General features: G+C 40.0%; 1 protein-coding gene across 1 annotated transcript in view; it reads left to right on the forward strand.

The window, feature by feature from the left end:
* CLVS1 (clavesin 1) overlaps nt 1-12098 on the forward strand; it is a gene marked incomplete at both ends in the record, with an annotated part of 92020 nt that overhangs the window by 16364 nt on the left and 63558 nt on the right. Inside the window, one exon of the mRNA XM_080610688.1 lies at nt 10736-10910. Within this exon, the coding sequence (XP_080466814.1) occupies nt 10736-10910 (175 nt within the window). The remainder of the gene's footprint in view (nt 1-10735; nt 10911-12098) is intronic.

Consider the following 12098-nt stretch of genomic DNA (forward strand, 5'->3'; position numbering starts at 1 on the left):
AAATAATTTATAACCCTTTTTGAGATTGACATCACTTTTGTACACCTTTTTAATGTCTGCTATTTTCACTCTCCAGATTTAAGTACAAGCATAAGCACAGGTATATGCTTATTTGCCTGATTTAATAGCCATTTTAGATATTTGATAAGATGCACTTGCATTTCTTTTATTTGCCACTTCTTCTCATGTCTTTATAATCTCTTACCCAATATCTCTGAAGAGATTCAGCTTTGATTATTTGCCTTTAGTGATGGCATCCAACATGGCTTCATCAATCTGTTCTTGCTGTTCTAGCAAAACCCTATTATGCTGTCCACCAAACAGGCACAGGGACCTTCTCCAACCTTTTTTAAAAACATCATTTTTACATCATACTTTATATTATGATAGTTAAAATGACATTTTAACTGGAGAAAGGTTGTAAGTTTAGAGACTGTGATGTTTCTGATTGATGGCTTTCTTTACAAATTATTCCTTTGTTTTCATTGTGGCATTGCTGCTTACTACCCATACTTGCTCTGTTTTTCTTTTATTCCTCCCGAAAGGAGAGACAAAACATGGTTTCTCTGGTTCTCCATTATACCTTGTGGTGATAACAAAATTACTTTATAAATCTGTATGTGGAGATACACATTATTGCCACAGGATGATTTTGCTGATGAAGATGCACAGGCCATTTTCCAACATCTTCATGTGAACCATCTCTAGACATGTTACTGCTGAGAGGTCTGCAACAGTCTGTGTGTGCATTCATTTCATACAGGCCAAGGACGATGTCACACTGACTTAAACTCCACTGAAATATTGTATTTTTCTTTTTCTTCTTCATGTTCTGCTTTTGTGTCGCGGTTTAAGCCCAGGCCGTAAATCAGAATCACGCAGTCTACTTCCCACCCCCCCACCTTTCTTCCCTCTGCTTCTGGAGGGACAGGGAGAAGAATCAAAAGAATGCAACTCCCACGGGTTGAGATAAGAACAGTTTAATAACTAAGGTATAACACAAATCACTACTGCTAAACCAATAATAATGATAAAGGAAATAACAAGGGCAGAGAATACAACCGCTCACCGACCGGTACCGCGCCCCCACCCCACAGTGATCCAGCCCTTCCAGGAACTCTCAGTTCTACATCCTGGGCATGACGTGCTGTGGTATGGAATACCTCTTCGGCTAGTTTGGGTCAGGTGTCCTGTCCCTGCTTCCTCCTGGCTTCTCCTCCTCCCTGGCAGAGCATGAGACTCACAAAGTCCTTGATCAGGGTAAACATTCTGACCAGCAGCTGAAAACATCAGCTTTATCAGCATTATTCCCAGGCCGAAAGTCAAAGCCACAGCACTGCACCAGCTACTAAGAAGGAGAAAAAAAATGACTGCTACTGCTATACCAGGACATTTTGTTAGGGAAATAAGAGTGCACAACTGTCACCTTCATGCGCAGTGCCTGAAATTTCATGTCCAGGGCACTACCCATAACCAAGTCTCAGTTTACTGTGGTTTTTCACCATAATCAGCTCAGATCTGCTCTTTCTACTGGATAAATCATTATTTCTTGAGCCTGATGCAATCTGTTGCTGACAGCTTAGACCAACTTAGTTTTCCAGTTTTCCTATGAGTTTTTCTGACTTTTTTTCATCCTGTAGAATCAAATGTACCTCCCAGAGTTCCAAACACAAGAAAAAAGGACCCTTCAGCAAAATTTCTTTCAAAACATGAAATGCTTTCACAGGCATGTTTTAACTCTTATCTTTCCAGCACACCAGTTTTACACTGGCTTTGAAAATCTGAGCTTCAGATGGACCAGATTTCTCCTCTGACCTTAGACCTTCACAGAGATTTCAGACTAGGTACTAGAAGGAAAAAGGTGACTTTACACATACCTTTTGGGTTCATTGTCAGGTTAGGATTACCAACTGAAACTTCATTACTGTAACTTCATGTGCACAGAAGGAGTCTTTTTATTAGCTGAACAGTTAAACTTTCCAATGGAGATAGAGAAAAGTGGGTTTCTGAATGAAATTCCAGGCATTCTGCTGCGTTTTTCAAATTGTTCTGGACTGATAAGTGCTGTGTGAATAACCAGGTGCTGTTTGAATAGCCACAAGCGATTATATGATTTTTGTAGTTCTGAACTTAGTGCTCTCAGAATATATGCATTGGTAAGCAGTTATTTGATATTAACTTTACTATTTGATCAAGTCATCAGTAAGGTTTACTGTAAGAATGACTGGTGTCAAACAAAAGGAAAATTAGATATTTTTTTCAGCTTTGCAGAAGTAAAAGGCTTAAGTATTCTGTCTAGTTAGCTAATAATTAGTTAATAAAAAAAATCTTCCTGTGAAGTTTGTTTTAAAGTCTTTTCAGAAAAGTTAATAAATATGCAGGTGAATTCTTGCCTTGCACATAAAAATGGCGCTGATACTTCAGGCATAAAGTAAGATTTGTAAGTGGCAAAATTATATTAACATAATATCCAGCAGTAATATTCTTTGGGTGGTGATGTGACAAAAAGTAAATGGAAAGTTGTGTAGGTTAGTGAAGATTAGCAGAAGTTGTGGAGAACTCTAGAATGACCTGTAAAAGCAACATTTAATATGCAAAGAAGTCTAAGTGCAGTTCAAGAACAGGTTGGATTTTAATATGTTGCCAAATCTAGTATGCAGATCTTCTCTTAACTCTATGCAGTTTCTTCTGGGTTTTCAATTACTTTTAACCTTTTAAGAAAAACATCATGTCATTATAGACAGCACAATTAAGAAGCATACTTATTGTGCAGAGGTGGTCAGAAAAGTTAATTAGATATTAGGCTGCATTAAGAATGAGATGGAGAACAAATAAGAAAAGATAACACATTCTTTTATGTATGTTGGTATTCCAAACTCACCTTGAATACCAAATTGATTTTACATTGTATTATCTCAAAAAAAGGGGCATGTAAAGAATAACTGTCAAAAAAGAAAAAAAAAAAAAAGAGCAATGCAAGGAATTAATTAACATTATGAACAAGGGAGGTAATCACATCAGGAGGAAGCAAAAAGTCCAGGGTTAGTTCAGATGGAAAGATGCTGAAGATGCCATGGAGTTATAGCTAGAGGAGATATACTGGAATAACATAGAGAAACGTGATAGCAGGGGGACTGAATCGGTGGTGCCATTTGTACCTTCTAATAACAGAACAAAGCAGCTGTGTAATTGCTTTCTGTGATTAAACAGCAGCTTCATAATGTTCAAAAGAAAATCCTTTCCCTTTCAGTAATGAAAAATTAACTTGTGGAACTCAATGGTGCAAGAAATAGAGCAAATAGCTTAGTATGATGCAAGGACAGATTGCAGTGCCAGAAGAGAATAAGGCTATGCAAACACACAGAGTAAAGTAGAACAACAGAGGTCATCAATCCTAATGCTCCTAACCATAAGCAATTCCTGTACCAGCATTCATTTTCTTCAGTATTACTGCAGATGTGCTTTCAGGGAACAGTATCACAACATCAGAAAGATCTCAATAGGAGAATAAAAACTGTCTCTCTAACAGTGTCTTGAACTGTGAGTATCAGTCTGTTCCCACATGTCTCCAACTAACAGTGGAGATCACTAACTTGAAACTACCACAGACTCCCTAACAGTGCTCATTCTGGAATGCGTTCTCTGCTCACCTTTCCTATGCTTCTTGCAGGGGACATTGCATTTGGGACTATCCAGGCAAATTATTGCACTGGCTCTGCTGTAGAACTGATTTATTGATTGCATTTAGGGGTTGTAGCATAGGGCTTTTGATAACTTCCACAGTATTATAAAACACTGCTTATGATTGTCACTTATTCCTTCTCAACAGAGAAATTTGCACAGTTGGCAAGCAGGACATTGCTCTAGGTACAAAAAAGGCCAGAAAATCAGTGGTGTGTAGCCCAGAAATACTTAACTCCTGAAGGAATAAAACAAATCCATGGCTGAAGGAGCAGTTGCGTTGCACCTGAGATTCAGCTCTAGCCTTTCCTTTCAGCAGCAGGCTACAAAGTAGAGCTGCACACTGCTCTTGAGAGGCTTCACCCTGCACAGCACTGAGCACTCAGGCTGGAGCCCAGCCAAGCTGTTAGCCTGATGGCTGGGCAGCACTACTGTACCCGTGTGGACCCTTTTGGAACAATTTGTGCTGTGATAGGTTGCAGTCATTTGCCTGCTTTATTTGGGATCAGATCCCTGCAGAGCTGAAGTAGGGATTTTTTGAACTCTCAGGGTGCTTTATCTTGGTCCAATTCCCTGCTAAATGGGGTGACACCTCCCTGGGATGAGGCAAAGGGAAGAGCAGGTGTCACCTCCCCATCCCCTCTATAGTTCTCTGGTGGAAGCTGGTCCTACCATGGGTCTTAAGAGCCCCAACCACCTGCACTCTCCAGCTGCAAGCACAGGGGCTGTGAAGGTCCCCGTTTTTCAGCCAGATTCCACATAAGAAAGAGTCCTTGCACAGTCACATTAACATCAGGAGCAAGGTATTCATTTGGCAAGCATGCCCACAATATGAATGAGTGTATGTAGGAGGAGATTCGTAATGCGGACTTGAATGCCGAGCATGCAATTCAGGGGCTATTGGTTGCTATGGAGTTCAACTGAAGTGGAAAGTGACAGCAAAAAAACTCATAATACTTGTATATAGAAGAACCTCCAGAGAATTATAACAAGAGAAATGATTTTATGTCTTTAGGAAAGACATAGAGGCAATTTTTGCATGATAAAAGAATAAACCGATGCAGTTTCTTTTTGCAGGCTGGTACATTTCCCCTTCACCGGCAATGGCAGAGGCTTCCAGCTCAATCCAACCAGGAATTCAAGGCCAGACAGATATCTGTGGGTGACTGGCCTCTGTTCAGTTATAAGCTAAGCAGTAGCTTTCCAATGTTGTTAAACACAGTTCAGGTCTCAGCTAGGTCTATGCTATTCTTTGTATCTAGAGCATTGTTACACTAAGCACTTCAGAAATAAAAAATCAGTACACTTATCTATCCAGTCTGTTATCCTGGATGTAAAGTTACTTGGGAATTTTATTTATAGACTTACACAGATGCTGTGGGGAAAAACTTGTTATCTTTTCATTACAAAACAGGAGAGATGCCTGTCTGAAGCTGACATACTGGAACAACCAAAGATAGCTACACTGGATGTGACAGAAGAATAATTTGGAGCTATGACATTAACTTAATGCAACCTGTGCTTAGTAGGAGTTTTATGTGCATATATTCTGGTTCTACAAAGAAATAGAAAATTCTGTAACTTAACTTGGCCATAACAAAGAAGTTGGTACCCTACAAAATAAGACAAAAAAATCTCATAGCGTTGTGTAAGAATTTCTGCATTTTGCCTGCTAGTTAATTGTTCATATTTTTGCAACTAACAAGTTTAAATGGCTTTGGATTGTTCTATGAAGGAAGTTACCTGTGGCTGGTCAAAATACTTGTGAACGCTTGCTGTGAATGAAACCCATTTTCTCTGTGAATCGCAGAAAAGCCCTGCTAATTTCTGCACACATACATGCTGTTCAGATCTCACACAGGTGACACAAACAAGCCCTTTTCAGTGCATGAATCAGCTGTGGGCTTCTCTGAGACATGCATCCCCAAGGACTGTACTTCAGTAATTTCCAGTGCTTTTTTCAGCTGAGGTGAGTTTCATATTTCTAAAATAAATACATGCATTAAAAAACCCAAATGTTTTCAGAGACCACATTAATAGATGTTGGGGTTTTCTTATCAATATTTGATGAGCAGAAAGGAGAATTTAATCTGCTGAAATAAACTACTTCATATGAACAACAGATCAAAACCCAATACTGACTGGATTCCAAGGGCTTTTCCATGAACAGCGTACCTTGTCTTTGTGTGGGAGTAAGTTCTATATTGTGAGGGTGGTGAGGCACTGGAACAAGTTGCCCAAAGAAGTAGTAAATAGTACATCCTTGACAGTGTTCAAAGACAGGTTGGTGGAACTAGATGATCTTTAGGTCCTTTACAACCCTAACTATTCTATGACTCTATGATTCTATGAAATATATTCCTTCCTGGGCTCTCCTTCCTCCACCAGCACTGATCTGCTGTGTTCTTCACATCTCCCTTTCTAAGGCTTTCATAGAATCATAGGATCATTTAGGTTGGAAAAGATCATAGAGTCAAACTGTAAACTTAACACTGCCAAGACCATCACTAAACCATGTCTCTTAAGTGCTGCACCTACACATTTTAAGTACCTCCAGGGATGGTGAGTAAACCACTTCCTTGGGCAGCTTGACCCAATGTTTCATAACCTTTTCAGTGAAGAATTTTTTTTTCCCAATCTAAACTTCCTGTGGTGCAATTGGAGGCCATTTCATATTGTCCTGTCCCTTGTTATTTGGGAGAAAAGACTGACACGCACCTTGCTATAACATCCTTTCAGGTAGTTGTAGAGACCTATAAAGTCTCCTCCCAGCCTCATCTTCTCCAAGGTAAACAACCCCAGCTCTGTCAGCTGTTCCTCATGATACTTGTGCTCCAGACCCTTCACCAGCTTGTTACCCTTCTTTGGACATGCTCCAGCACCTCAATGTCTTTCTTGTAATGAGGGGCCCAGAACTGGACACAGGATTCAAGGTGCAGCCAGCTGCTTCATCTTGGATTAGCTCAAATAATTTGGGCAACCTGAAGATGTTTTTCTACTCTTTCTGCTTTCCTTTTCCTCTTATGTGCTTTACTCCCAGTGGGAATCCTGCTTGCAGGGCAGTACTAGCTCTGCCTCCACTAAAAGCTCTTCATTGGTGATTTATCGTCTGGAGAGGGAACAAACCCAGATGTGGTCTCTTACCTGATTTGTATCTCTGCCGTATTTGCAGTTTGCTGAATGTTATTCAGCTTTGACCAACTTTTAAGTAAGTATAGGAGAGAGACTCTTACCACATACTAACTCAGGAATGTTAAGTCGAGTGGTCTGCAACTGCCAAGATAATGACACTGGTCCAAACTTTGTTAATCTGCTGTCTTGTGGGACAGTCAGGATTTTTAGAGACAGTTTGTTTTTGCTTGCTGCCAGACTATCTTAATGGCTTCAGCTGCCAGTACTTCTGTATGTTCATACTCTTCACCATCTGAATAATCCAACTAATTTCCCTAGCATGCCTAAAACAAAGCCTGCATGAAACTGCTCAGAGAGAGTAATGTCAAAAGCCTTTACTAATGTTATCTTCTCCCAAATGTGTCGCTTTTTTTGCAGTATATCTTATTTGACCCCTTATTTTCCAACAGTCTCTCAGCTTTATTATCCATGTATCTCTTCAGAATGACTGGTGGCAGAGACATGCAAATAGATCATTTAATTTCCCTGCAATGTCTTTATCCCCTTTAATTGTTCCCATTGCTCCCTGGTACTCCACTGAGCCTTTTGATTCTCTCACAGCCTGCTTACGCCTCTTATAATTAAGTAAGTTCTTCTTATTTATTTTCGTGTTATGCCTTTGGCTAATCTCTCCACCAAATCCCTCAGCTAAACCATCTTCATTTTTGTTTTACATTATTGTTCCCTACCACTGTCTTCTGTTGGGCTAACTTCCCATTTTCCAAAGGATATTTGAAGAGCCTTTTTTGTGGTATCTTTCCATTCAGCCAAGGCAGATAGGCACTCTCCCTCCCTCTTCCTTTTTGTCTTTCTGGAGCTTGTGCAAATCTTTTGTAACTCATTAGTGGCTCACTCCAGTAGGCTCCATGCTGAATCTTTGTAGCACCTTACACATTTCTCTTTGTGTAATAGTGATTTATTTCACTTTTTTTGTGTGTGAGAGGGTTAAACTGGTGGAGAGGGGTTTGGAGGAGGGAAGGGAATATTAAGCAAAGGAACAAAAGAGATGGACTAATGGAAAGTGGTTCTGTGTTCATGCATAGAAAATGATTTGGATGCAAATCAGTCACACAGCTGAATGATTTGTCTCAAAGCCTCAAGATTAGGGAGCAGAGGGCTTCAGCCTCAAGTGGCACTCTTTCTGATTTCTCTCTAGACCGTACATTCACAAAGCAGCATGCCTGCAAACAGCCCACCTGAAAGACCTGTGTGCTGCTTTCATGTCTCCTCGTCCTCATCTGAAAAACGTCTTTGTGTTCACTTTGAATTATTTCCTACACCATGTCTTAAAATTGCAAATACTTGTGAGATTGGGGAGGAATCTGGGCAGGGCACAGCTAAATCATTTCCACACTAAGAAAACTGCCGTATCTCCCAGGCAAATTATTTCTTCTGAAAGTACAGCTGAGTAATTGATTCATATAGTGGCATTTATGTAGACACCCAAATAAAGTCTGGAATTCCTCAGCATAGAGTCTAGGAGGAAGATCTTGCACTCAGTCAAATAAAATAATTCATTGTGATTTGGAGTTTAAGCATATTACAGAGGATGCTTTGTATGTACCAGTTTTATACAACCCTATTGAAATCATTATGTAGCCTTTAAAAATATCAGGGGTAGCAGGATCATGAATATGAGTTTGAATGGTCTATTAAGAAAACTTCTTTCCACAAATGAAGGATGAAACTTTTTCTTATTACAGTGTGGCCTTCAGTAATAACAAGTGTTCAGTTCATTTTCAGGTTTGCAATTGTGGGGTTAAATTGAGCTCTGGATTAGTCCATCTTCCCCAATCTAGCCAGAAAGCCAATCCATGAATGATGACATCATTGTGTGTTGATGACACTAAGAGGGTAGAGAAGGCTGGCATGTGTATGATGACACTTTTGGAGCCACTGCACAACCACTGGGAGCTTCGCTAGGGCAGTTCTTGTGGAAGGGTGACCCCCTTGAATAGGGATGCTGAGTTAGAGCAGTGTAGGATATATTAAGTAGATAAGGTCTAGGGGTGCATTCACTTTTACCATCACTGAACTCTTAGTAATCTGGTGCTGTTGCTTGAAAATCATCACCAGCTGGGTGATGGGTAATATATCCATGTCATAGTTTTTTTGAAATAAATTTAGACTAAAAATAAATGTAATTTGTCAATCCAATTAGTACACCCTCACCTTATGTTGCTAAGGAAATTACTTTCAGCTTGTCTGTTTAGCGCAGTTTCCCCATAGGATTTGAAAAGGTCAATCTTGTCCTGTTACTGCAAATGAGGGGTAGTCTGGTACCTAGCAGCAACAAAGTTAAATCTTTAAGCTCTGTGTGTTGCAAGTGGCTTCAGCAATTACACTTCGGAGGAGCTTCTAACTTCTGCAGAAAGGCACAGATCAGATACAGTTTTTCAAGGGACCGTGTCTTTAGACAAAGACTCCGCTCAAAACCTGATGAGGAAAAAAGAGAAAAGAAAGAACAGGAAAACACTTCACTCAAGGCCAGGTTGGACAGAGCCTTGGGTGACATGGTTTAGTGTGAGGTGTCCCTGCCCATGGCAGGGGGGTTGGAACTGGATGATCTTAAGGTCCTTTCCAACCCTAACTATTCTATGATTCTATGATTCACCATTTACTTCTAATAGAAATCTCTCCTGTGTTGCTGCTGTTCAGGAAGAGGTCTTGGTGGAGAAGTTTGCTTTGACTGCACATAGGTTTTTTCTCTCGGGCAGAATTTGAAAAACCGCTCTTGAAGGCTTCAATGACTTGTTTCAAATTAAAGTAAACAACAGAAGAGGATTAAATTAAAATCTCCACGGGAGAACATGGTGCGAACCTTCCCTGTAATAGATCTCAGGCCTCATCAAAATTTGAGAATTATGCAGAAGTAAAGCAGACTGCAAAAGCAGTATGTTACAATCTCATTTTAGACAAGGTTAAGCTGAACTTTCTGAAGATTTCTTTTCTTGTTCCTTTCTTAAAGACTCTATTATTTGTAAATCATCTTAGTGAGAAGGACAGATCAGGAGACAGCCTGATTCAGCTTACTCAGGTGTGAATATGGAATTAGTCATTAAGTGTCCAACTTTTGCTTTTGTAAAATGCATGAGATGGAAGTAGAAAGCGGCCTAGGCTTCTCTGTACAGACTTCCACATGAAAGTAAAACATTTCAGTGTTTTCTTCACTGTCCCTTTCTATCTCCTATAGGGCCTCCTTCAGGGCCTTCTAATTATTCTCCCAGAGCTGAGGGAAGCCTTTCAGCCAGCCTACTGGGAGCTGCTAATTAATAAAGAGTTCCTATTTTGAGTGGATGCAGCTATTTTTCATATTGCATTTGGTTTGCAGAAATAAGGCAACAATTAAAATTTATAGTGCAAAGCCCTGAATCATTCCCTCCACTCAGGAAGCCAAGGAACCTGGTTGTAACCATACCATTTATATTAATATGACACTGATTTATTTCCTGTTCAGATTTTCCTCTTTCTTATAGAAAGAAAAAAAGGAAAACGAACAAACAAACAGATTGGTAAAGTATGTCCAAAAGAGCAGGGATTTAAACTGATAGCCTGAATCTGTTTCATGTCACCACAGACAAGTATTTTCACAAAGTAGCTTAGCTAGAATCTATTGTAAGGAATGCCAGAAGAATCAAAACGATTTCATTGAGAGTTTATTTTATCCACCAGTGTGCAGGACTTATCACACCAAGCAGAAGGATGTGAGTTTTAGGGAAGGAGCTCTTTAGTGACACCTCTGAAACAACTCTCTTTTCAGGAGAATTCTACCAGAATAAATCCCCATTCCTCCCTCACACCTCATCCACAGCAAAGCTGCGTATCTTGAGGTTTGAAGATAACTACAACCATTGATCACTTTTTTTTTCTGCTTTGGCTTTAGGAACTCATTCATAGATATCCTCCGGGCAATCCTACTGTCCTTGGAAGTGCTCATTGAAGATCAGGAGCTTCAGATAAATGGCTTTATTCTAATTATAGATTGGAGCAACTTCTCCTTCAAGCAAGCCTCCAAGCTTACGCCGTCTATCCTCAAACTGGCAATTGAAGGGCTACAGGTAGGTGGAGAGTAATACATGTACTTGCAACTCTTATTGCTGCAGGCATTGATTTTTGCCTCATCAGGCAGTGAGCAGAGTGAAGGGTGGAGGAAATAATCCAGAATGCTTTAGTGTTCCATCCACTTTCAACATAGATTGATTTTCAGATGTTTCAGTTTGACTGTCTTCTACTTTTATTTCAACTGTAAATCAGTGTAAGCAATATATATGTTGCTTACTGCAGCATTAAAAGGAGGGTTAGAGATTTAAGGCTTAATCCATCAGAGAATTCAGGGGGATTAAAATCCAGCAGCATCTGCCTTCTGGAGTATACAGTCCACACACAAGCACATCTGTATGCAGAGGGAGGGTGACAGAAGAAGAGGCTCCCTCAGCAGATGGAAGTGTGGTGTTGTGTTCATGTGAGTGTATTTGAGTTGGACAGAAATAAGGAAAAGGGAGGACAGGCTCCCTGTTGTGCCCTCATTCTGACTGCCTTCATTTGTCACACAGGATCCTGCTACATTATGGTTCAGACTCTTCAGGGGCTGTGCATACACTTGGTGCTTGCAAATAAATGGGAGCAAGCTAAACCATGTGGTGTTACAGGTTTAGGATGAAAGTGAGGACCAGGTAGCTGGGGCCTGATGGGGTAACCTGAGGGTGGGAGTAAGCTGTGGTGCTCAGAAAGCACTTTAGCCCTTTCCACTACAGTCTGAACCCATCTCTGCTGCTAGACCCAAGATGGATTCTTAGGTTTGAAGTAGTCTGACACAACCTTATTTATTGTGGGCATTTGATGGAATACAAGGACTATTTATGTTGGAAGGACCTCTGGAGATCATCTTGTCCACCCCCTTGCTCAAAGTGAGGGCTGACTTAGTCCTTGCCAGGTTGCTTAATGATCACAAATTTCATGTAGCTGCATACTTAAAAGGAGAGATTATATAAGCTGTTGTTTGGTTTTTTGGTGGGTTTTTTTTATTTATTTTATTTTTAGTACTTTTCAGGTATCTTGGAGTCATGAATACCTCAGGAATAATCTTCTCTGGTATGTGTGTATTCTAACTTTAACTTACACACCAGAAAGAATAATTTATTCAACTAGTTTTTTGAGTAGCAAATTGTCTACAATTAGATGAGAATTGTTTCTACTTTGTGTTATTCAAAAATGAGGTAGAAAAATCTGCCAGCAGTTTGAAGCCT

This window comes from Psittacula echo (assembly GCF_963264785.1).
Source record: "Psittacula echo genome assembly, chromosome: 2".
In the NCBI taxonomy this organism is placed as follows: Eukaryota; Metazoa; Chordata; class Aves; order Psittaciformes; family Psittacidae; genus Psittacula; species Psittacula echo.